This window comes from Danio aesculapii, chromosome 10 (genome assembly GCF_903798145.1).
Source record: "Danio aesculapii chromosome 10, fDanAes4.1, whole genome shotgun sequence".
Taxonomy (NCBI): Eukaryota; Metazoa; Chordata; class Actinopteri; order Cypriniformes; family Danionidae; genus Danio; species Danio aesculapii.
In genome coordinates this window covers 29,760,756-29,788,062 of record NC_079444.1, presented here as the reverse complement: position 1 = coordinate 29,788,062, position 27,307 = coordinate 29,760,756, and the positions used below count along the sequence as shown (strand labels likewise).

Below are 27,307 nucleotides of genomic sequence, written 5' to 3'. Positions count from 1 at the left end.
ACAAAACAACTAACGTTAGCGTGAGATTAAAATAAGGACAATTAGAATGGTCACAAAAATAGTTGTTCTCATTACAAAATGACATTCCTTTTGTAAAATTATTATTTTTCTCTTTAAATCGCTGTTGGAGCTTTCAGAGCAGATGTTCATTACAATGAAAAATGTATAATAATAATAATACGTCCTCTGGGACATGCATGTTCCCTCATTTTGAGCACAAGACATCATTGGAAAGCTGTGAGTAATCAACCTTTTTACAATACATTTGAGTGAAAGGAATCATTTCACCATCAGTACAATGTAAATTACTTCTCATTTCATACATTTACAGTAATACATGCATTTAATGTTATTTTCGTATATGAATACATCTCGAAGAAACATTGTGGACTTCATTTATTTAGAGGGAAACATAAAAGGAAAATAGTTAAATTTTTGGGGTAAATTATGCCTTTAAATCAATTACACAAATACAGCATTACATAAAATAAAACAAAAGATATTTCACAGTGCACAGAGTTTTAAAAAACAGACTTTATTAACATTTTTTAGAAACGATCTTCTCCCTTTTCCACACAGACTTGTGTAAATGACAAAAATGCCGAAGATGTGAACGCAAAAAGAGGAAAACAAAAAAAACCTATTCTCCTTTGATATCAGTGCAACACTATACTGAAGTCCATAAACACAGGAGACGTTTGGCATAGAGGATGCTCACAGGTACGAATGGATTTTGTTTTGGGGAACTGAAAAAACTAGCCAAAATATATTGACAAGACGTGACGGTTAAGCTAATGAAACAATAATTCAGCAGCAGAACGTCACATTTCATCAATATACATTTCTGGACACAAAACAAGCAGAAAGTCTCCCATTCACATTAATAATAATAAAAAAGGACAGCTTGTTTGCTTTGGTCAAGCACGCCATTCTGATTTCCTCCAACAAACAGGGATTGTGTTTTTTTGAGAGTGAGAAGATCAGAAATTCATGGATTAAGAAGCCAAAATGAACGTGAATGGAAAGAGCAAGACGGCCTTGAGGTTTTTTCTTTTGGCTCAAGAAACTACAGAAATATACACCTTCATTTTCAAGCGCTTCCAATTTGTGAGACGGTCGGGGGGGTGGGGGAAGGGAGAAAAGAAATAAAGGATTTTTTTTAACCATTTAACGGAGTCAATAAATATAACAAAAAGCCTTTAAGATTTCCAGATGTTATAATTCATCCTCTATGTGGTTTTCTGATTTACTGCTCTCTGTCGATTCTGCAAAAAAAATAAGTAAATAAGAGTAACAGTATGAGTTACTAATATTTAAAGGAAGCTATTACTATTACTGGTGCTTCATGCAAGTCCACAAACAAGCAAAACAGATATACAGGCGACACTAAATCGAACACACAGACTACATTTAAATGTATGCCCAGGTAATGATGTTAGAAGCTGAATATTGTTTGGTCACAGATCTCTCATCACTTCATAAGATGTTAATCATTTCCCTAATTAAATCATTGAGACAACACTTCCCCTGCTTTCCTTTGTTTTTTTTGTTAAAAACAAAAACTTTATGCATACAAGTGGTGAAAAAAAACATTTCCTTTTTTTTTTTTTAAGAGCTTGATTCTTTATAGTCGTATATAATATACTCATATTTGGAGAAGAAAATATTCTGAGGGCCATTAAATTTAGATGAAAATTGCTAAACATGTTAGAAAAAAAAATATTGCAGAGAAAGAAATGCGCCATCAGCGTATCAATATTGTAATTAATATTTTGCCAGAATGTTTTTTTACTTTTTTTTTTTTTTACTTTGGGCCTAAATATTTTCATAAAATATCAATGGTTATTGGCAATTTCAGTGTCACAAAGAGGTCTTGGCTTAAGCCAAGACTGAGTATTATAATAATGACTTCAAAAACAAGTGAACACGGCATTGTTTTTTTTCGTTGTTAGTTTTTTGTTTCCCCATCACTAAATTGTTATTTACGCTCAAGTCGATTTTTTTTTGTGTGCAGAAGATTCAATTGAGGCCAATTTTACACATTTCTCATTACTGGAAATTGCCTGTATTTTCGTGTTTAACTCAAATTCCTAAAAGAGCTTTTATTATGCAAAAAACAAAACAAAAAAAAAAAAAATATATATATATATATATATAAAAATCACTTTCATAAGGGGTTTAGACAGTTGTGTGACAACTGTGTCAATATAACCACCATGGTAAACTATTTTTTATAATCACACTTTATAACAACAGTCTGCAGGAACACTTTGACATTTTGTCTTTGTATGTGTCTTCAGAGGGGGAAAGCCTTTTTTCACTTTCAAAATGCGGTTATATTCCTCCCATTTGGTGTTTTTAAACTTTTGCACACATTCAGATGCTGCTTATCAATTTTGGCCCGTTTCCACTGAGTGGTACAGTACGGTTCGGGTCACCATTATCAGGCCTGCGTTTACACTGCTAAAAGGGTACCAGTGGTTATCACATTTTCAGTTTTCAATAACAGTAATCCTGTCCATAATCTCATTTGAATTCAAAGTGACAAGTCACCAAAACAGCACAATTTGGATCAAAGCCTAAACAAATCAGTTTCAAAGAGTTATAAAATATATTTTTGTGGGGTATTTTCAGCTGAAATTGCACATACACTCTCTAGAAACAAAGACTTTTTACATCTTGTAAAAAGGGGAATAATATGTCCCCTTTGAATTTGCGTGTGGTCTAAACCCAGCATTAGACACGTCACTGCTGTTTACGTCACGCCTCCAACAAAGGGATAGTTCACACAAAAATGAAAATTCTGCCATTTAATCATCCTTCACTTGTTTCAAACCCATTTTAGATTCGGTCTTCTGTTGACAGAGGACGATACACAGAATAATGATGGAAACAAAACAGCCATTGACCTCCTTAGTGTCTTTTTTTACTCTGTGGATATAAATGTCTGCTTTTCCCCCCAAAAAACCTTCAGAATATTTTGTTTTGTGTTCAACAGAAAAAAAAAAAGAAACTCAAACTGGTTTAGAATGTTTGAGGAAACTTTAAATCTTGGATCATTTAAATCATTTTTCTATATTTTTTCATAATTTTTGGCTTAACCATCCCTTTAAACAACAAACAAAAAAGTTTGGCAGTGAATTTCATTTTGAAATGGTTTTTCCTCATTGTTAGGACAGATAGCAGATTGAGACTTACCTCTTTTATCATCCGTATTTTCAGCTGGATTTAGCTCAAGTATGGTTTCTTCCTCTTTTTCTTCAGCAGCCGGAGGTTCCTCTGCCGGCTTCACCTCTTCTGCTACAACAAATTACATATACCCGATTTAACACCACAAATAAAAAGTTAAACAATCTCCAAAAATGAAACACCCCAGAAAAGATCAGTGCTAATATGGAGTGATCACATTCTTACCGCCGTCCTCAGTTTTGGGAGGAATGACCTTCTCTGCATCGTCTGTGCTGTTAGCTTTGCTGCTCTCGCTGGTGCTGTTCTTGTCTTTCGCTTTGTCTTTAGGCTTTGGTTTGGCAAACTTGGCTTTGTTCAGCAGGTAATTGACCTCTCTGTCTAATAGAGAAAGCTTTGCTTCGATGTCCTTCGACAGCAGAACTGGTTTTACTGTCGGGGATAATTTCTCCTGTTCAGCAACGGTCTCGTTTTTCCATGTCTGCAATAAAGAAGAAAAAAAAAAAAAAAGTGCAGCAGAAGAGTTTACCTTGCAGAAATCAAGGAAAGAATAAAAAAAAAAAAAGTTAAGCTATTACTTACGACCGTCTCATTGATGACCTTCTCTAATGTCTTCAGTTCAACATCTGTAAAGATCTGGTCACTCTCAGGAATCAGTCTGGCACTCCTGGAAACAAATGGACATGTCATTTATTTGTGAGCAATGCAGTGACTACCATAAACATACTTAAAATAAACAAGGACAAAAAATTAGGATTATTTTAAAATGCACTTACGTCGAAATTTGTTTTTATTTGTTTTGTACTAATTAATATAATATATTTTAATATTAAATTGTAAAAGAATCCATTTGTACATACAACATACAACACACATTTTTCTTTTTTCCTTTTTTTAATATTAAAATATCTGATAGTGTATTTAAAAAAAATGTCAATGTATTAAGTGTATTTATTTTTTTATAGTATTTATACAACTGTATATACAAAAATCTATTATTGTTTAAGTCAGAATTAGTAGCCCCCCTGAATTATTAGCCCCTTGTTTATTTTTTCCCCCAATTTCTGTTTAATGGAGAGAAGATTCTCAACACATTTCTAAACATAGTTTTAATAACTCATTTCTAATAACTAATTTATTTTATCTTTGCCATGATGACAGTAAATAATATTTGACTTGGTTAATTAGGTTAACTAGGCAGGTTAGGGTAATTAGGCAAGTTATTGTATAATGATGGTCAGTTCTGTAGACTATCGAAAAATATATATAGCTTAAAGGGGCTAATAATTTTGACCGTAAAATGGTTTAAAAATTAAAAACTGCTTTCATTCTAGCCGAAATAAAACAAAGACTTTTGACTTCATCCAGAACAAAAAATATTATCAGACATACTGTGAAATTGTCTTTGCTCCGTTAAACATCATTTGGGAAATATTAGAAAAAGAAAAAAAAAAAATTCAAAGGGGGGCTAATAATTCTGACTTCAACTGTATATATATATTAGTCATACATTTCTTTATGTTTTTATATGGATATGTTTTTTTTATTTTATCAAATGTAACTATAGAATTTTACAATAAACCTATTATTTTTTGGAAAATTTATTCTCAAGTTCCCTCTATAAATAATGTTGGTAAGTGCATTTAGGGACTTTTTTTCCCTTGAAAATATTAACAGAAATTCCTACGATACCCATTTTTGACCATTCTTGCGTCCTGAATCATACATTCAGCTTTAATTATTATGAAGTAATGAAGTATAAATTTCACATTTGTTTGTTTACACTCTCCCAAGTTAAAGACGTTTTGTGCAAATGTTTATTTCTGTATTATTCGTAATCTCAGTAAAAAAAATAAATAAATAAAAATTATGGTTTAACTCAATTACAACGGTTATGAGAACGCATAATCTTTAGGGCACTGACAGAAAAAAAATGTGACTTGCTTCAAGTGATGTCACTTCATCAGGCGACAAACTCTAGAAGGCTTTGAGTATTGTAATTTATTCTGCTCTCATTCATTTGTGCAAAATGTTTAGGTGGTACCAATAGTAGATTCCTTATTTGTCAACTTTGTTTCTATTATACACTACCTGACAAAAGTCTTGTCGCCTATCAAAGTTAACAACAACAAATAATAACTTGACTTCCAGTTGATCATTTGATATCAGAAGTGGCTTATATGAAAGGCAAAGGCCTCTAGATTATGCTTTTTAATTATTTAATTAGGACAGTAAGGCCTGACTTTGCTTAGACAAAAATCACTTAACATAAATTATGTACAGTATAGAATATAAAGTCATGGTGCAGTGGAAAAATTAATATGACTCCTTTGAGTTTGGAGGACTGCATCCATACATCTCTGCAATGACTCAAATAACATATTAATAAAGTCATCTGAAATGGCAAAGAAAGAGTTCTTGCAGGACTCTGAGTTCATCAACATTCTTTGGATTCATCTTCAATGCCTCCATCTTATCCCAGGCATGCTCAATAATGTTCATATCTGGTGACTGGGCTGGCCAATCCTGGAGTACCTTGACCTTCTTTGCTTTCAGGAACTTTAATGTGGAGGCTGAAGTATGAGACTGAGCGCTATCCTGCTGAAGAATTTACCCTATCCTGTGGTTTGTAATGTAATGGGCAGCACAAATGTCCTGACACCTGAGGTTGATGTTTCCATCCACTCTGCAGATCTCCCATACTGAATATACCCCCAACACTATAAATAATAAATCAAAATTGAATGATTTCTGTGAGAATCTTGGGTCATTGCGGATTCCAATAGGTCTTCTTCAGTATTTGTGATGATCAGGATGTAGTTCACCAGATGATTTATCAGAAAAATTTACCTTCTGCCAGTTTACCAAATGATCAAGTAGAAGTCAAGTTATTATTATTTGTTACTCTTACAACTGGGATCGACGACAAGACTTTTGTCAGGTAGTGTTTTTCTCAATCACTTTTTAAAACAACAACATGGTAAAAATACATCAAATTCTGTTTTAGAAATGTCATGTGGTATCTGGTTAGAGGTTAGCATTCGGAGCTAAAGCCACTGATCTATAAAGAGAAATGGTGGAAAATGTCAACTGTTAGTAATTTAAAAAGTTTAACAAAGTTTTAAAAAGTTAGCTACCGAACAAATTGTTCCCGATTGGATTATTTTACATGAATAATAGATTCAGTTTACTGTGCATGTTTACATTTGTTGTATATCATTCCAGTAATTTCAACATATTTATATATAGAATTCTTTTAAATAATTATAAACAATAGATATTCATTTAAATAGTGTCACACATTTAATTTAGGTTCTATTTAATGTCATATAAAATATAAAAAATACAAATAATATTTATACCAATAAAAGGTAAAAGCACACACATACACTAAATAGAATATAATATATAATTTAAATGTATACATTTTTAAATAATTACACGCATTCATACGGTTTAAATATATTTATTTATTTAAATATAATGTACAGGATGTGATTTGAGAGATGGCTGGTGCGGCGGTCACTCACTTGAGGAAGATGTTGGAGTGGTTGAGCATGCTGTCCAGAGCTGCCAGTCTGTCGGGCCACTTCTTCCTCTCCTCCACCCTGAAGAACATGCCTTTACAAAGCTTCTTGAGTTCGGACAGCTTCTCCTTCAGCGGTTTGGTGCCTGCGCTGTATCCCTCCTCATCCATCCAGCTGGACGCCTCGCTCAGCTTGCCTGAGATCTGCTCCTTTTCCTCCTCAGTCACCACAGCCAGATATTCGTCCTGATACAGCTTATCCTACAGAAACACAATGACGGACATTTGTTATTTGTTTTAGTTTGTAAGAGGATAGTTGATTAAATAACTGAGAGCTCAGTTTAGCTACTATAGTAAAAGCAGTTTTATATAAGTCCTTCATTACAAAGCCTTGAAAGGGAGAAATTTACCTGCCAAAAAGTATCATTTATTGTTGATTTACTTGCTGTAAATGTAGGTGTCTTTTCCCCCTTCAGTTCAGTAAAACATTAAACGATTTTGGGCAAAAAGTGTGGTACTTGGTGATCCAGACAATGAATCAATATGACTTTGAGTACAAAATAAAATGTAAACACACAGATGGTTGCAGATGAAAAATTACAGTAAAACGTTCACAGCATCTCGTATTTTTTTTTATATATAGTGCATCTGAAAAGTATCCATAGCGCTTCACTTTTTCCACATTTTTTTACGTTACAGCCTTATTCCAAAATGGATTAAATTATTTTATTTCCTCAACTCTACACACACACACACACACACACACACACACACACACACACACACACACACACACACACACACACACACACAATACCCCATAAAGAAAATGTGCTAAAAGATTATTTAAAATTGAGATTTTTTGAGGAATTGTTCATTCCTCTTTGCAGTACCTCTCAAACTCTTTCAGGTTGGATGAGAAGCGATGGTGTACAGCCATTTTCAGATCTTTCCAGAGATATTCAATAGGATTTAGATCTGGGCTTTGGCTGGGCCACTCAAGGACATTCACTGAGTTGTTGTGAAGCCACTTCATTTATATTTTGGTGTTGTGCTTTGAGTCATTGTCCTGCTGGAAGATGAACTGTTGCCCCAGTCTGAGGTGAAGAACACTCTGAAGCAGGTTGTCATTCAGGACGTCTCTGTACATTGCTGCATTCATCTTTCCCTCTATCCTGACTAGTCTCCCAGTTCCTGCTGCTGAAAAACATCCCCACAGCATGATGCTGCCACCACCATGCTTCACTGTAGGGATGGTATTAGCCTTATGAGGAGCGGTGCCTGGTTTTCTCCAAACGAAACGCCTGGCATTCACTCCAAAGAGTTCAATTTTAGTCTCTCAGACCATAAGAAACAAAATTCTCTAGTCTGATGAGTCCTTCAGATGCCTTTTGGCAAATTCCAGGTTAGGAGTGGCTTTTGTCAGGCCACTCTACCATACAGGCCTGATTGGTGGATTGTTGCACAGATGGTTGTTTTTCTTTAAGGTTCTCCTCTCTTCACAGAAGAACGCTGGAGCTGACAGAGTGACCATCGGGTTATTGATCACCTGCCTGACTAAGGCCCTTCTCCCCCGATCACTCAGTTTAGATGGCCGGCCAGCTCTAGGAAGAGTCCTGGTGGTTCCAAACATCTTCCACTTACTGATAATGGAGGCTACTGGGCTCATTAGAACTTTCAGAGCAGCAGAAATTTTTCTGTAACCTTCCCCAGACTTGTGCCTCAAGACAATCCTGTCTCGAAGGTCTACAGACAATTCCTTTGTCTTCATGCTTGGTTTGTGCTTCGACATGCACTGTCAACCCTGGGACCTTATATAGACAGGTTATGCCTTTTCAAATCATGTCCAATCAACTGAATTTACCACAGGTGAACTCCAGTTAAGCTGCTGAAACATCTCAAGAATGATCAGTGGAAACAGAATGTACCTGAGCTCAATTTAGAGCTTCACAGCAAAGACTGTGAATACTTATGTACATGAGATTTTTCAGTTTTTTTATTTTTAATAAATTTGCAAAAATTTCAATTTTTTTTTACATTGTCATTATGGGGTATTGTGTGTAGAGTTGAGGAAATAAATGAATTTAATTCATTTTGGAATAAGGCTGTAACAAAAAAAAAAAAAAAGGAAAAAGTGAAGAGCTACAGTATGAATACGTTCCAGACGCACTGTATTTAATAATAATTTAAAAATTTAAATAAAAGGTCAATTTTAGTGCCCAAAGATTTTTTTAAACCAGTTGAATCAATGATATGCCTAGTTACTATAATTATGCCTTTCCATCCATTAAGTGAGCCATTCCACTTTAAGCTGAATACTTGGTATCTTGCAAAACACATAGTAAAAACATATGTACCATGCAAAAACAAATATAAATTTGATTTTAGAAATTAGTTACTAAATTACTATAATGAAAAATATAGTGCCAGTAAAAAGTACTTTTTAATTATTTTTTATCAAATAATTCTAAATCACAGGAGGGCTAATAATTTTGCCTTCAAACGAAAGTGCAAATTTAACATTTTAGCAAAAAAAAAAAATAAAATCTGTACATTGAAAGTCAGAAATGACTAAAATAAAGAACAAAATTAACTGTGAAGTTGACAAATCATTTCCAAAAAAAATAACTCAAAACGGGAAAAAAAAAACCCTACATCTTGTAAAGCCTGATGGTGAGTAAAGGAACAGCAAAATGTTCATTTTGACTGAACTCTCCCAGATATTTTTTATGGCCTAAAGCTGTGCAAATAGATCTGTTCACACATGGACAAAGAGAGTCCGGTCAATGTAGTTGTGCAGGATGGTCATGGATCAAACACTGAGAAGAGCTTCATTATACCTGCGTCTCAAAGATGAAAGCCTCCAGGCTGTTCAGGGTCTTTTCTCTCTCCTGCTTTTCCAAATCGCGGTCAGTGAGGTCCTGCAGCCTGATATTACAGAGGAACACAACAGAGTTCTTCAGTTACTCTGGCCCATTTCCCACTCTCTGTTAAAGGGTTAGTTCACCCAAACATTAAAATCCCATCATTAATTATTCACACTCATGTTATCCCAATCCATTTAGACTGTTATTCATCCTCAGAACACAAATTAAGATATTAAGATAAAACCTGAGAGCTCTCTGTACATCTTTTGACCTTTTGTCTATTGATGGTCAGAGTCCGGAAAAGGAACCAAAAACATTGTTTGAAGCCTTTAAGTGCATCTGAAATTCTTCTAAAATGATTATTTTTCTCAGCCTCATGGTTATGTTCAGTTATTTCACTTTAAAGGCAATGAAATAAACCTATTCTTTGCCATAACATGGAATTACTGAACATACGCACAAGAGGGTGAGAAAGATGCTCATTTTAGAAGAACATATTAGATGGCACTTAGAGGCTTTAGCACCAAAACTCTTCATTTCCTCAAAAAAAAAAAAAAAAAAAGAACTTTAGTTAACAAAACATGTCATACGTGAACAACCAGCAAGGCTTTATTCTTCAAACGGTAATGATGTTGAACGCAAAGATTTAGGACAACTTTGATCAAATGTTTTGATCCACTTCCAATATTGACTACTGTATGGTTCAACAAAAAAATCATCATTCTGCCGTAGTAAACTCACATCCCTAAAGACCTGACATGGAAGATAGACAAAACAAATTAATAAATTAATAAATAAAGGTTACTTTTACAGTATTTTTGGTGCACAAGTGTTCTTGGAGCTTCTTACGACTTGAACTTAAACCATGAAGTTGACAATATTTTGGTTCCTTTTCTGGACATCTAACATCTTGGGACCTTTAGGGTCTTTGGAGACTGAAGTCTGCAATTTCCAACTGTCCGCCACATTCTGTCTTTATTTTATGCAATGGGTTTGTCAAAGTTATCTGTAGCTCAAATGACAGAATTCTGTATTTAGTTCAGAGCAACTGTATAAGTGAAAAGCTATCAAAACACCTCTCAAAGCGCTTTTTCAGATGCGAAAACAGGAAAAAAAAAACAACAAAAAAAAAAAACAACCCCGGTTTGAATTTTATGACTGAGGAAAGTTTCAGAGGCAGTGTGTCAATACAATTCACACAACGTAAAATTGAATTCATTTTTTAATGTACGGATATTTCGGATTCACTATGCAATAATCTTTACTGTCAGAGAGCTCCTGGATTTCATCTAAAACACCTTAATTTGTTTTCTGATGATGAACGAAGGTCTCCATGTGAGATTAAAATTACATTATTAATTTAAATTTTGGGGAAACTTATGATTTTGTTACTGTATGTTTTGTGTGTGATTTGTTATGTTTTTGAATATGGACTAAAAGTCTTAAATGAACGGAATAGTAACCATAAATAATAACTATTTAATACTCAATGTTAATAAGACTCACTTCTTCTTGGAGCCCTCCATGTCCTCAGCGCTAGGATCCAGCACATCGTTCACTTCCAGCTCCACTGCAATGTCTGCTGATATTTTGCTCTTTTTCTGTGGTTTGGGTTTCTTGTCGGCCTCCTTCTCCTCGTCGGTTGTTTTTTCTTCAGGCTTTTCCGTTTTCTCTGATTCGGTCTCTTCCTGCGTGATGGAGGAGAAGAGAGAGTTCAGTTCTACACAGACATTAAAATAAATCAAGCCGAGTTACTCTCTGCCAGTGGCTGGTAACTTTATATGAAGCTGATGTACTGGATATAAATGCATCGTTAAAATTGAAATGTAATATTTATAGTCTGACATCAGTGATAAGATTCATTCAGGTGATCACATGTTTGTCACATGCACAATTTTACAGAGACCAATAACAAATAAATAATAGTTTAATTTCTTTAATAATAATAATAATAATAATAATAATCATCATCCAATAAAAAAAACTCAATTATATTATAAAATATATATTGATGTTGATAAGACAGACAAAAGATAAACATTTCAACTCTTTTACAACTTCATTTTGTAAATAATAAAATATTTCCATGATTTGTTCATTGTTAAAAGGGTTTACTGTCATTTAAATATTCAAATAAATACTTAACACTTAAATATTAGGTTCTTATGTGTTTCAAGTGTATTTGTATAGCCGTTTTCACAAAAACTTTTGTTCCAAATCAACTTTACAAAAAGTTAAGGTAGTGAGTAGGGTGGGCTGTACAGCTATTAAGCATATACATAGTTAATCTGCATGTTAATTAACCAATTGACCCTTGTGAGCGGTTCAAATTGACTACCCTTTTGTTATGTTCGGGGTGAAATCATCCACCGAATTAAACTGCTGTAACAACGCATCAGATAAATATTCTCAAATTTTGCATAAATCAGCATCAAAACTACTAAATTGTTCAGAAAATTACAAGATTTTAATTGCCAAGTTTACAAATGATTTGATGGGGGGGAAAAAACTAATTTAATATAAAAAGTAGTTTTGGACATGATTTTGTTTTTTCCTTATTCACATGTCCAACACTGTGATAAGATTAGTAACAACATAGGCTTTGATGCATTGTTAGATTTTCACTTATTCTCTTTAATTTAATGTTGGTGACTTTTTTCCCCCATTGACTTCCATTGTATCCATATTTGACGGTGCATAAATGCAGTCTTTGTTTTTGTTTACTTCATGTAGTTCTGAGAGCTGAGATGCATATTTTGATTCTCACACAAGGTAACACATCAAGGTAAGGCAAGTGCGCAAAGGCAACTCTCTCTCACGCACGCACGCACACTTTAATTTGCTGTTATACTCCATATACAATTCATAAACTAAGCTTTTTGCACAGGCCTATTTTAAGGGTTAATGGTGCCAACTGATGATCAACAGTAAAATGACAAATTGTACCTCTTCCCAACACAGAAAACCACCAACGATCAAAAATGCATGATTATATAGTGCCATGGGTTTGCAATCAAAAAAATGTGGTTGTAATGGAAGTCAATGGGGCAAAAACATCCGCTAACAGTAAATTAGGGAGAAAAAAAATTAATCCATCAAGTGTATCAAAGGCAATGTTGTTTCACATGTCCAAGACTTTGATAAAAGGTCAACAAAATCCACTCCACCCCTACTTTTTATTATTAAAAATGTCATTTTGTGTTTTTTTTTTTTCAATTTTCTAAGCAATTTAGTAGTTTTGGTCAGGACTGAGGTTGATTAACTGATTTATGCTATAAAATGTAAAAAAATAAAAATCTGCTGCATTTTTACAACAGTTTAATTCAGTGGATGTTTTCATCCCAAACATTCCAAAAGGGTAGTGGATTTGCCAAGAGTGTATTGATTTTTTTTATTCAAAGCTTTTTCAAAATATGCATCAAAATAGGATTCGTCACCAAAAATCATTCTGCTAGCTGAAACAGAAGTTGTGGCCAAATTAAACAAAATCTCCCTAGAGTGGATGAAAACATCGCCGACAGCACATAAGGGTTAACAAATAAATGAATGCATTTATTTTTAATACATAGATTAATAAAAAAAAAGTGATATTATTCTATTTTATTTATATATTTTGTTATCTCAATGAGTGCAACAGAGTAGGGTTGGGCGATTGACCAATTTGGCATCATACAATGTCTAATGTGAAACATCGCGATGGACGATGGCATCATCATTGTAGGCGATGGTGAATAATTATTTATGAATAATTAACAAATTAATTATTTGTGACCTACTGTTTCAACTACCTGACTCGCACGGTCCTTGTTTTACCCAAAACCAAATCATAAATAAAGAAATAAAGTTACACAAAATGACCACCTGTCAATCACTTTTTCCGCAGGACTCTGGCATGAATAGGCAGAGTGATCGGTGTCGTTATAATGGCATTGACAAATTGGTTGGTAAAAAAGAATCACAACTAACAGGAACCAACCAACAGTATCTGAGGTTTTTGCTAAAATGACAAAGTACAAGTGTGAAAGCGAAAGATTGAAGCATTGTACTGATGCTGTGACGCGTTACTTGATGGATTCAAAAGGCCGAAGAGTCGTTAGATAGAGACAAGATGAACTAAATATTATGTTTAACAACTATAGTGAGACCCGATACAGCGGTACGTCCTTGACAAACTGTCCGACGTGCACTGCTCTTTGGGGTTTTGTTGTCAAAGCACCCGCTGACTGCTGGAGCTCAGACATGCACGTATGCTGCAGCACATGCCTGTGTGTGTGGACACGTGATGTGCGTTTTCAGCGGTACAGTGTTGAAGGAGAGCTTTTCAGAAATGCTAGATGAGGGGTGTCCAAACTCAATCCTGGAGGGTCAGTGTCCAGCAAAGTTTAGTTCCAACCCCAATCAGACATACCTGGGCCAGCTAATCAAGCTCTTACTAGACTTTCTAGAAACATCCTTGCAGGTGTGTTGAGGCAAGTTGGAGCTAAAATCTGCAGGACACCCCTGTGCTAGATGAAACGCCAGTGTGGACGTGGATCGTTTTCATCCTAAAATGCCATTTTAAAACTAAGGCGTATTAGTGTAAACGGGGCCCAAGAATGTATTTTTTATGAGCTGCTGCAATAGCTCAGCATAGAGATGTTTATCGGCGGAAGATGATGCCATCGTCCATTGACCAACCCTGACACACAGCATTTAAAAGAAAGTGTCTGGTGCATGTAGAGAAAAATAAATAAGAGTATATTACCTACATGTGGTGTTCAAACAATAGGTTAAAAAAATGGTGAATCTGTATTTAAAGAATTGGACAGTGGATGATTTACTGCAGCCCAAGAAAGTCCAGTCAGGGGTTTGGTATTGTGCACTTTAGAGAGAATAAGAGGGTGGAACAGGTGTGTTTTATGAAAGGTGATTTAATGTGTCCTCTCACCTGATTTTCAGCTTTTTCTTTGTCTTCTTTCTGCTCCTCAGCCTGAGGCTCTGCTTCTTTTCCCTCCTCAGTCTCTGGTTTCTCCTGGACAGTTTCTTCCTGCTTCTCCGGCTGATCCTGCTCTTTTCCAGCCTCTGGAGTCACTTCTTCTTCATCCTGAGCCATTGTGAAAAATCAAGAATGCAAAGCTCGAGTTTGAGAAAATTAGATTGAAATGTCTGCCTTAAAATTCATTTTAAAAATTTACCGTAACTGGTTCGGTCACATTTGCACTCGGCTCTGAGCTGCCTCCACCAAACAGACTGGAGATGGTGTTTCCAAGCTCTGTGGGTTAAAAACATACAAAAAAGTAATACATTTGTTTGAATAATTGAAGCAGACATACATCATAGATGCATTCAAAATATTTTATATATGCTATTTAAAAGTACAGCTTTATTTACTATGAACACTAATATCTAACAAAATAAAAATAATAACCAACATAATACATAATTTAGCATATAAATCTATAAAAAAATATATATAATTAGATAAACAATTTTAAAATACAAATAAAAAAAATTGTATTCAAACAGATATGCCCATTCCATGCAATTATCTTACTAAATAACATTTTACTATACTATGTTAAGTTTGCTTGCAGAACGTACTTTGGGTATATGTGTGTGCGTTATTTTGTATGTGGACGTGTCGTTTTACGCGTGTTACAGATACAAGCGGCATTGGAGGATCCGCATTTCATCCTGATGACGTTGGCCGCTGATGCTGGGTTCGCACCACCAATCGCTGGTTGGGGTGGTGTTTAAAAGCAGAGCCTAAACTGCAATGGCGATCTCTCTCCTTTTCTATCTCTCGCGCTTTCGCTCTCACTAATTCTTTGGGTCTCTGTGAGGACAGTCTCTCTTGCGAGGACTAGTCTGTGAGAACATGTTTTTATTTTGCTTGTGATTTAGTACTTTTATCTAAAGTCTTTTGAGATTGTAAATTGCAATGTGTTTACTTGTGAACTCATCTAGTTAAGTAGTTTAGTTCGTTAGTAAGAAGTAGTTAAGACGTTTGGTACGTTGAAAATGTTTCTTTTCATGCTTTTCTTTTGATATTTACTTTAGTTTGTTTAATACAGTTAGTGTGTTTTGTTATCTTTTAAGCACCTCTAACATCCTCTCAAACAGGCAATGCATCATTTATTTATTGTAAATATTTTACTTTTTTTTACTATACAATTTATTTTCACTGGAAGTATGGGCAATAAATAATCAATTGCAGTGATATTTGGTTTTCAGTTGTTCCTTTCTCCATCCATTTGTCACACACACACTAAACTATTATGTTATGTCAAATACCCTTAGTTTAATATTTACATCTAAAAGGACGGAACACTATATATAAAATTAAAAAAATACAAATAACTAATATACAGTTTTACATGATTTAATATAAAGATTCATTGCATTTAACAAAAATATACAATACTACAATAGGTATAAAAACATCTATTAATATTTATAAAATTACACAGACTGCATTATTTCATCAGTAATGCAGAAAAACAGTAGCATAATACAGTACATTTATACCAAATAAATCATAATTTAGTATTGATTTATTAAATAAGTGTAATTCAGTCAAATTTTTTATTTTATAATAAATAAAAACAATTATGACAATTAATATTGTTTTTCTGAAGTCTTACTTTCACTATGACTGAATTATTTATATACAATCCTTAGTCTAACAATATTAAATGTTTATGAAATAAAAAAATAAAAATAAAAATTACTTGTGAGCGTGGACTCCTCTTCCTTCTCATCCACAATGGTTTCAAACACAGACTCCACCTAAGACAGAAATCAGAATCTCACTTAGTGAGAAAATCTACTAGTTAAAGTGCTGTCTGAGGATATAAACTGATGTGCAGCTCTTACCCGGTCCAGAACTAACACCCCGCTCTCATCCATGTTGAAATGTGCTTTGATGCCCTTGGATTCAGCATCTGAATGCTTCTTAAAGCTGCTGCCGACTCCAGATAGCTTCACCGTCGTCAGATTCTGAGAGCCAAACACTCTTTAAAAGTAAAAACAGCAATATTGGTGACATAATAAACTTACTCAAATAAATAAAACAGGGATAGAAGGAAGAAACACGGTCACTAACTTCATGTCCTGTTCACTGAGGAAGCTGAGGTCCCCATAGTTGATGTAAAAGACAAAGTCATCGATGTAGCGGTTGAACGTGATGACTTTCCTCTGGGGATATGGAGCCATTCTCTGAAACAGAATGCGCTTGTTGTGCTTAAGAGTCTTCACGCCATCCTCTTCCTCAGTCTCACGACTAAACTCCACCTAAAGAGAGTGACAAAACACATGAGAAGGTCTTAAAATGCACAAACACTGTAGTGTTCCTATAGTGCGCTCCTGTTTACATCAGTTTGACAGCTTCAGTCACAATATTCTTAATCATACTGTTAGTTTTCTATGAGGAAATGATGCTCAAAAAGAAATCCCAAACCCCTCTACTCGATATTCTGTTTCAGTTAGAAGTACATCAAAATACTAAAATAAGTCTCAGCAACTTTGGGTTTACATGGACTTTTGGAAAGGTCCACAGCAACTCAAGACTGAACTGGCCCCCCGTTTCAATCAGAAAATATATGCAGCTAAAGAGATGTAAAACAGCAGACCCCTGTGTTGACAATTGCATGTGTGTGAAGAATGAAAGTTTACTTTTTTTTTTTTTTTGCCATTTCAGTGAATATTTTTTTTAAATCTGCAAATTTATGCGGTATTCTTTAGAGAGTACAGGAGCTGAAAATTTGATCGTTTGCATATTGTTCTATAATTTTACTGAAATATAAAAACTGAATAAATATATATTAAAACAAATTTAGACAATAATAATTAGACTGAATGGTAGGCTCAAAAATACATATATAAAATATATGTATAAATAATAATAAAAATGTATAAATAAATAATAATCACAGAAAGTGTGGATTTCTGTAGGTGCAGATTCCGTGAGTCTATCGATAGGTCTTGTTTAAATGAACTTGCGATATTTTAAAATGCAAACCAGTTCTTAAATATTACAATTACAATTAATTATTTTAATGCAAAATAATGATTAAAAGTCTTAGATGATTAAGCAAGGTATGAATATTGGACCCCTAGTCAACTTCCTCCCCACCCCTCACCTGTATGGGAAACACAGCTGCATCTCTGACCAAGAAAGGTTTGACTTTGAAGGCTTTGCTGAGTGCAGCGGCCTGATAAACAGCACCCATCGCTGCAGCTTCATCTGCATTGATGTTCTTGCTCAGTTCCTCTCTGGAGACAACACAACATCAGTTAAAGCCTGAAACCAAGCTGAAATAGCTTGCACATTAAACCTAAATTCTGTTGACTTGAAATATTAATTAATGCCATCTAATTCGATCCCTTCTGATTCTGTAAAGCGAATGAACCAAATCTAAACTACTCATCTGCTACAGCTTTGTTTGTAACTCTAAAGGTGCGGTCACACTTGACTTTTCTTCCCATAGACTTCCATTCATACGCACGCGAATACGTCAGACCGGAAACGCGGGGTCATGCGTTAAGTTTCGCAGGTTGCTGCGGTGCAAAGTTCAAGCTTGGTGAACTCTGACCTGCTAAATCGCATCACTTGACTGCCTGAGACCAATTGAGGATCAAAACATGACCTCTCTGGACAGAAATTTAAAACATGGAGCAATCGCTCTCTTTTTTAAATGTCTAATCATCTTGTTTAATCCCGCCCCTTTTCGCAGCGCCACACGACAGAATTTCGCACACACAAAGCCCGGTGTGACCGTAGCTTTATCCTTAGCGAAACAATCACGACAGCATGTCTAAAATGTAAAAGGTCAATTCACATTTGTAGTTTGTTGAACTGTTGTCCAAATAAACATTTCAAAGATTTTCAGGAAAACAGCACTCTTGATTGTGAGAACTACTGTTTATCATAAATTTTACATATAAAAATGCCACTTTTTTTTACCATAGATTATATATTATACTATTTTGTGAATATAGTGATAATTTCTAGCATTCAAATGAACTTTATCATAGTGTAAATGCATTGGGACTGAAATATATTTTTGTTTTAGTTGTTTTTTGCAAAGTGACTGACATGCTTGCTCCCGCTTACACATCAAACTAAATAAAAATAAAATTATGATATTACTACAGATAATAAATATCACACACCCCTACGGACACCTGATTAAAATGTTACATATATATATATATATTTATTATGTTCAAAAAAAAAAATTTCAAGAAACACACTTTTCCACAGATTTAAGCAGCACATCCTGCACTTTGGGCACTCTGGTGGCTCCTCCAACCAAAATAACCTGTTCAATCTCATCCTGTGTGACAAACAAAGACATTTCAGATTGCTTTCAAAATCACAGACAGGTCTGCAGTGCACCAATGCTATGATTTTTATTTTATTTTTTTTTTATCCCCTCACCATGCTCATCTCGGACGCAGCTAACGCTTGTTTCACAGGTCCAGGGACTCTGTCAAACAGATCCTCACAGAGAGCCTCGAACTCAGAGCGAGTCACTTTTGCCTTGAAGTCAATGTCATCCATCAGACCTTCAATCTGAGAGAAAAGAACATCAAGAGCTCAGACATGGGTGAAGCAGACAATCAAATGATATGCAAACTGGCTTTCAGAACACAGAGCTATGTAAAACTGTAGAAATAGATTGAATAGTAAGAACTGTTTGTCTGTCTGCACATTATGAAGGTCTAACGAATCTCACAAGGTCACCACAATTTGATAACTCTCATTTAATCAAGGTCACCCAATTTGGGGAAAAGTTATGGTCAGAGTATTACATTTAACAGATACAGCATGGTTCAAATGTGACCACAAAACCTTATGTCTTATGTTTCAATAGCCAAAAATACATTGTTTTTGATTTTTGATTTTATTTTCATGCACAAAATCATTAGAATATAAAGTAAAGATTATGTTCCATGGATAGATTTAGTGAAATTCCCATTATAAAAATATAAAACTAAATTTTTGATTAGTAATTTGCATTGCTAAACACTTCATTTTTAAAACACTTTGAATGCAATTCTCAATAATTTGACAAATTTTACAAGAACAAAAAAAGCCAACTTTGTTTATTGACACAGGGTTCCCACGCTTTCATGAACGGCAGATTCAATGATTTTTTTAAAGCGCCATTAATTTTAAATCAAATGCCTTTGTAATTTATATCTAGCAAATTGTAGCACCATGAAAGTCTTTACTGAACTTAATTCACTTACACAATATTTGTTACAAAAATCACAGTAATTTTCAAAAAGTTGTATCATTTTAAAAAGTCGTGTTCAAAGAACTAATTTGTTGAATTCAATACTGCTGATACTCAAATGCGGTTTCTAAAAGATTGATAAAAGGTGCATTATTTGTCAGTGTTATTGAACGATTTAAATTTTTTATTTTTTTTAATTCAAGAATTTCTCAGTTTTTTCATTGTGCATTTGGCAAATGGGTACAATTGTGGAAATAAAACCATTAAAAAAAACTTAATTTCAAATTTAATGCAAGCACTTTTAAGGACTTATGTTTGTTTTTAAAGTAATTTCCAGGCCTCGAATCTATGGGCTCTATCTTAACGATCTAAAGAATTAAGGGCATGTCCGAATTCACTTTTGCTATTTTAAGGGCGGAAAAATAAGGTTTGCACCCGGGCGCATGGTCTAACAGGGTTGTGCTTATTCCCTTAATGAGTTATAGGTCTGTTTTGAGCATAACGTGCATTTAACCAATCAGAGTCGCATTCCCTTTAAGAGTCAATTGCGTCGCACCATGGCGCATTTGTTATTTACATGGCGGACTTTGTGAGTGGAAAACTGAATGCTTCACTAGCGAGAAAACGATTAAACAGAGCATCTGCGGCACGAGGATAAAGAACGAGCCTCCTCCATTCGGCCTCTTTACTTTCTTTTACTCTTTACTCCTTTACTTTCGTAAATAATGAAACGGTGTTGTAGCAACTCCGCTGAAGACATCCATTATCCTACATGTAATTTCGTTAGGCAAGCGCAAAGATTTGTTTTAAAACTATTTCTAAATTCAGTTCTAATTTCCAGCAAACAAATAAATGAACAATAATAACAAAATGTAAATCTAAACACACGTCCTATTCTAATGCCCCATATGGTGACGCAGACATCTCCAACACCAGACAGGTGGACATTTCTAAACTTGTTTTTCTTCAAACAAATATAAATATGCATATAATAAATAATACTGCTAATAATAATAATAATAATAATAATAAATAACAACAACAACAACAACAACAACAACAACAACAACAACATTATACAAATGCAAATTGTCATGAATAAACTGAAAAAGCAACCTAAGGTGAAGGCATTGGAGGAAATGGTTTTAATATTAAATAATTTTTGTAACATTTTTAACCTTTATTTATTTTCATATGTAAAGATATTGGTGTATTGCTGTACATCCTGTGTGTATTAAGCGTTTGATCCTGCATAGGCGCATAACTAATGCAATTTACGCGGGACTTTAGACCAGATTTTACTTGTTGGTCAAATCAGTTCCTCAAAATAGCAACGTGCCAACAATGCGCCTTAACACATCTCCTTTACAGACCAGCAAACCAATGAGTCCAAAAAGTGGCACAAATGGATTTATTATTTAAAAACCGTGGCGCAAAGCGGGAAAATTAGTGTTGTGCTGGTTTGAAAATAGCAACAAAATTGCACCAAATACGTCTTGCGCCTTATTGCGCTGGGTGTATGATAGGGCCCAATATGTCTAAAACTCATTTACTTTTAAATACTTTCAAGAAGCATGGGAACTCTGTTGATAACATCACATTTTGACCCAGATCAGATGAGTTTTTCCATTACCTGTGCCGTATGTTCAGCATTGGCACTCAGCACAGTCTTGAGTCTCTGAGCCTCTTTAAGGAGTTTGGCCATGGCACGCAGATTGTCCCTCACATCCTTCTTTGATTTCTTCTGCTCATTAAAGAGCTTGGCCAGATGATCTCTGAGCCTCAGCTCCATCTCAAAGCCCCCGAGTGTTCGGTCAAACCTAAATGTATAAAAAAAAAATAAAAAAATAGAAAAACAAACACGAGTCAGATGTTTTTGTATACATGTACAAAAAAGTAAAATTGGCAAAAACATAACCATGACTAACCCGACTCCACGGATCTGAAGCTGTGGTTGTGTACCGGACTCCTTAGTCTTCACTGTCTGATATGTGACAATAGTGGCTGTTGTGCTTCCAGATCCCATATCATAAAACATGATGTTCTACAAAATAATAAATACCAAAAATAAGTCAAAAAACACACTTAGTCGATTAATCTATCTTCTGATTCTTTTTTTGGTCAAACAATTTACCCTGCCCGCAAACACAACATTGGCTAATCATAAATAAATGATCTTTTTTTTTTAAAAAACAAAATCACTTCTGGGCTCAATGTGATGTTAAGGTACTATTAAATTAAAAAGTCATGTAAAACAGCTTGCAAACAAACAGGAAAACAAGCATACAAAAAGGAAGTAAATGTGTGATTATAGTCTGACACAGTATGAATACTTTACTTTGGTGGGCTTTTTGATCACATTAGGTGGGCTACTCGAAATGGTGTTGCACAAAATGCCAGTACAAGAAGAGTAGAAATTCTGAAGCAAATACTACTTGTGTGTACAATTTTTTTACTGACCCTGTCCTAATTTGGGATCATTATCAAGAAATAAAAATGCACTTAATATTGTGAAATATTTAAGTTAATTTGTTTAAGGGCCTTTTTTCTCTTCAGAGTTTGACAAGGCAATTAAGAACAGTAATATCAATTTATTTACTTATTTACTTTAGCAAATGAACATTTAGCAGATGCTTTTGTCCAAAGCAAATCGAGGAAGCATTTAGCAATTAAACAAGAGGCAATACAAACAAGTGCTAATCATACACTGATGGTGTTGTGTTTTTTTTTAGAGAGAAGAGTTTCTACAGGTGGCTTGTCAAGCCCACTCACCTGTGTGAGGCACACTTCATAAATGCACAAAGTAATTTTTTTAAGAGATAAAAAGTGATTGTAAGAAAGCATCTGGTGCAAGTGTCACTTAAAGTGTCAGCGAGATGAAAGGGAGTGTTTCTACAGGTGGTTTGTCAAGCCCACTCATCTGTGTGAGGCACCATCAGAATTGCAAAGTTCTGAGGTTGTGGTTACAAGTAATATTTTGAGTCATTGTTAAAATACAAACCTAAAAAAGCCGAAAGGTAACATGGTATCAATTCAGTATCTGTATTAGGTAGTATTGTGACAACACTGGTTTAAATGGATTCAAACCACATGACTGTTTAAACAATGAAAGCAATCAAATGCGATCTATTTCATTTTCCACAACCTCTGAAAATGGTCAAAAGTGGACATTTTAAATCCTGTGTTTAGCATTGTCTACTTGTAATTGGCTTGACAAAAATTTTTTATAAATAAAATAAAAATAAATAATAAAAAATTTGATAAATAAATAACAATATTAAATAACTAGCACCTGTAAACTGAGTTTTAAAGTACCTGTGCAGTTGAGTTGATGTCCTTCCTCCTGAAGACTCCATAGTTCAAAGCCACAGCAGTGTTATCATTGATTAGCTGAAGGACCTTTAGACCTGCAATATGAGCAGCCTGCAAGACTGCCCTGCGTTCTGCCTGATTAAAATAGGCTGGCACTGTAATCACTGCATCTTTAATGGGCTGCTCTGTTTGGAGGAAAACCAACAAAAATATTAGTGTTTAAATCCCAACTCGCAACCTATATAAAATGAAAAACAATAATAATAATAAAATAAAAAAAAAAAGAGCTTCTTATAATCAAACCTGCAAAGTCTTGAGCTAGAGTGCGAGAGTAGTTCAAAATCATGCCCAAAAGTTCCTCTGGAGTGTACTGCATCTCTCTAGATGATGATATATAAAAAGAATAGTCAGAGAGTCATTTTTCATATCAATATGAAGCACAATGGTTACCACTAACGCACCTGCAAAAGCTGCATTACTTACTCAGAGAACTTGAAATACACGGTTCCTCTTTTCTCATCTCTCTGCAGCTGGTGCTCAGGGAAGTGTTTCTGATATTCTGCCACCTGTGGGTTGTCTGCAGTCTTTCCCAAAATGCTCTGGAGGAATCTGTAAACCACTTTAGGATTCTTCACAGCCTGTCACGATAAAGCATGTTAGAGTCAGATCACCAGAAAATCTGAAGATGTGTTTTTCATGTCTCTATTTTATTTTTAAGTAAACATGAAAACAAAATGGACCATTTACTTTGGCATGCCAGGAATAGGGTCTTATTTTGAATTATTATGCTGTTGTTCAAAAGTTTGAGGTCAGTGTTTATTTTTAAATTCCCGATCAGCAAAAATGCATGAAATTAAGTGACAAAGATGTGAATAAATGTTACAAAATAATTCATAAAAAAATAAATAAACATATCTTTCTATACATGAGAAAATTCATTCTGACGGACCATGCTTCTTCTTCAAAAAAAAGTTAAATAATGAAAAAATCTAACAATTTCTAACATTAGTCAAAAATACAGTAATAAATCAGTACATTAAAGATTGTGCCATGACACTAGAACTATTTTGCTTAAAATTCTGAAAGTGCAAACATGCACGTTTACAATATTAATCTTCAACAACAAAAAAACGTGAGCTTAATTAAAATAAAAAATGTATACAATTAAATAGTTTCTTTTATAAAAAAAAAATAATAAATTCCATTTAAATAATTCCATTTAAATAAATACATATTTAAACAGTTTATTTAACTTTAAGAAATTATTTAATAAAATGTTAAACAAACCTCATAATGTTAGAATTTAATTTATTCCATACTATATTCAGCCTTGTCCAATATAAATTCCTGATTTAAATATTCAAGTGCCAACCTAAATTGTTTTCTTTTGGAAATATTTGACATTTCGTCAATGTCATTAAAACAGCCATTTCATGTTGACTTTTCAAGAAGGTATTATAGGTGTACAATGTCATACCACTCCTAAAGCGCCGTCTCCAAAAAGCCTCTCGTTTTCTTTTAAACACACAGCGACTGGAGTTTTCCGCCGGGACTCTCTGCACAAAACAGAAGCTAAACGTCAAGGCAGAGCAAAATACTGTATGAAATTTATAGCACATAATTTCAAGTCTAAAATGCTCAACGCCTCCTCATTTTAGTTGCTTTCTGTACGTACTTGTTTAATACAATTTCCATTGGCACACCAGGTTTCACTATAGCGACTTTCATCCATTCACTGCCCAAGTCCACAGACATCACAGCGACTGATTCTGCAACACAAACACCCCCGTCAGAGCTCAATTTTTATACATTCCGGAAATTAAACACAAAACATGAATTAAGGTTTGTTAAATTATAAGAAAATAATGCACACTAGAGATAATGGTGTAGTCACAACATAAATAAAGTTACATCTTGGATGTACATTATTTCCTATTGCTGTTTGAAAGAAATCGATGTGGTGAAACAAAACTGTAATGCAATGTGCAAATGTCCAGAATTACTTTCTGAAGTTATCAGCAAACAAGCATTCATCAACTAATCAGAATCAATAATTCAACAGCATATACCATAGTAAACTCAATCACTGCTGTTATCATTTTATGAAGTGCTTACCTGTCTGAGAAGGCAGGAACGCTACTAATAGGCAAAAAATAACCCATAACGACAGCTTTTCCCTCATTGTGACCTGCAAAAAAAAAAAAAAAAAAAAAAAAAAAGAAGGATTTGTACAATGAAAAAGGAAGTTCCCTCAAATCATCATCATGTCCAAGATTGTCAGTAAAACTCAGAGTATTGCATCACAATCCTGATTTGAAGAACCACATGAGTGCCATATATGGATGTGTAGGAGGAGACATCGGCCAGTGACAGGTGTGGATAGGTACACGCTGATATTATGTGATCCCACCCACAACTCTGAGACAAAGCCTGAGAGCACATGGATCTTGATTCTCTAATGTAAAACAGAGGCCTCCAATAGTATTTTTTTTTTAGATTTTCATAATAAGACATCCATATTCAACCAATCAGTTCTATAGCAGACAACAATCAAACTTAAAATGTGTGTCACAAACAAAAATGTGTTCAAGGGCCTCCAGAAACAACCCTGGGAATCACTTTCCTGCAGAATAGAGAGACTTGGGGGGGCAAAGTTGGATTAATAATACAGCACAACACATAATATACGTTTAAAAGTTAAATAATCCCAATTTTTAGTCACAATTCTCCATTTTCAATGCTGAATCAACAAATGCAAAGTGGAAACTTCTAGGTAAACAGCCTGTGTGACGTAAGCTTGACTGAGGGAGCCTCATCCTGATGGAGGATGCCAAACTGTCATTTCACTACTTGATCATGTGCATTAAAAACACAAGACCTTATTCTATCCAAAGAGCCTCAAAAACACAACGACACAAATGCTATATGTACATTAATACCCCGATAAGACACATCTATAAACATATGGAACACCCAGATGAGCTTAAACATCTCCAACAAAGAAAGTGATGGCATGGCACTTACCTTCAGCAGATCAAGTTTTATATTGGTTCCTGTTGACTGTTAAATCCCTCTTGACACCCTGAATATCACTATTTAGAAGCGCTTACCCTGCTCTAATTATGGACCACAACTTTTCTGTGCTGATACTTAATAACTACTGCCTTACAGATAGCTGGAATATGGCATTTAGCAGCTGTGCTCTGTGACCACACCACCTCGCTTGCTTGATTTTGCTCTTGCAATCACCGGCTTGTTCTAACACACATTGGGCCCGGAACGCGGCGTGCTCTCATTGGATCCACGCAACTCGCTGCTCGCCGAATGAAGCGCTGATCGCTGTTCTCGTAAGTCCCACCTCTTCAGCCTTGAATGGGAAACACTGATTGGTCCACGTGCCAAGCAACGCGCGCGAGTGGTCAGTCGTGTAAGTAAGCATGGATCTGATTGGTCCACGTTAAAAGTGGAAACAAAACGACTGTGCGACATTTTGTAGTTTTATTAATGAAAGCGATGTTATTTATTTCAGCGAATCTTCGCTTGACTTCCAAAACAATTAAAAGACGATTTAAAGACACAAATTGTTCATTTTACTGATGGAAAATGCTCGAACAAAATTTTGAGAGATTGTCTAACACTGATGTTTTCCAGGACCTGTTAAGAGAGCTTATATTGTGTCTCGTGATAAGAAAAAATGTGAATATTAGGAAACATTTTCTTTCATATTCTATTAATCCTAAATGTAAAGAAGTGCACTTTAAAATTATGAAGAATATTTATCCTGCTAAAGAATTTCTAAGGTTAAAATTCAATATTGATGGCTCAAATGTATGCCAGTTTTGTAATTTTATTTATTTATTTATTTATTTATTTATTTATTTATTTATTTATTTATTTATTTATGTTGTATTATTACTAATAATGAAGATGGAAAGATTGTGAATGTACAATGATTGTTATCTCAGTCTTCTGTGTAATTTAAAAAAGTATGAATGCCTTTCTGTTATTGTTCAAGCATTGTTAATAATAATAAATATAACAACAACAACAACAACAACAACAACAACAACAATAATAATAATAATAATAATAATAATAATAATAATAATAATAATAATAATAATAAAGATTCGTTTGCTTGAAAGATTCGATGTAAAACAGCCATTCAGTGGTTGCTTTTGGTTGCATTATAC

The 27,307-nt window shown here is 34.4% G+C and overlaps 1 protein-coding gene across 1 annotated transcript; it reads right to left on the bottom strand.

Annotated features, from left to right (window-relative positions):
• Positions 1 to 516: 516 nt before the first annotated feature.
• hyou1 (hypoxia up-regulated 1) lies at positions 517 to 26,417 on the bottom strand. The gene is made up of 24 exons (XM_056466128.1): positions 26,139 to 26,417; positions 25,230 to 25,302; positions 24,790 to 24,883; positions 24,592 to 24,670; positions 23,598 to 23,752; positions 23,418 to 23,494; positions 23,118 to 23,299; positions 21,731 to 21,846; positions 21,436 to 21,622; positions 19,001 to 19,135; positions 18,814 to 18,896; positions 17,700 to 17,832; positions 16,664 to 16,851; positions 16,435 to 16,573; positions 16,290 to 16,347; positions 14,754 to 14,830; positions 14,507 to 14,662; positions 11,086 to 11,267; positions 9,553 to 9,640; positions 6,717 to 6,973; positions 3,769 to 3,853; positions 3,415 to 3,667; positions 3,199 to 3,300; positions 517 to 1,265 (listed from the first exon to the last, which is right to left on the bottom strand). Exons 2-24 carry the CDS (start codon positions 25,294 to 25,296, stop codon positions 1,216 to 1,218), a joined length of 2,943 nt encoding a protein of 980 aa, XP_056322103.1. The 5' UTR covers positions 25,297 to 25,302; positions 26,139 to 26,417; the 3' UTR covers positions 517 to 1,215.
• Positions 26,418 to 27,307: the final 890 nt, after the last annotated feature.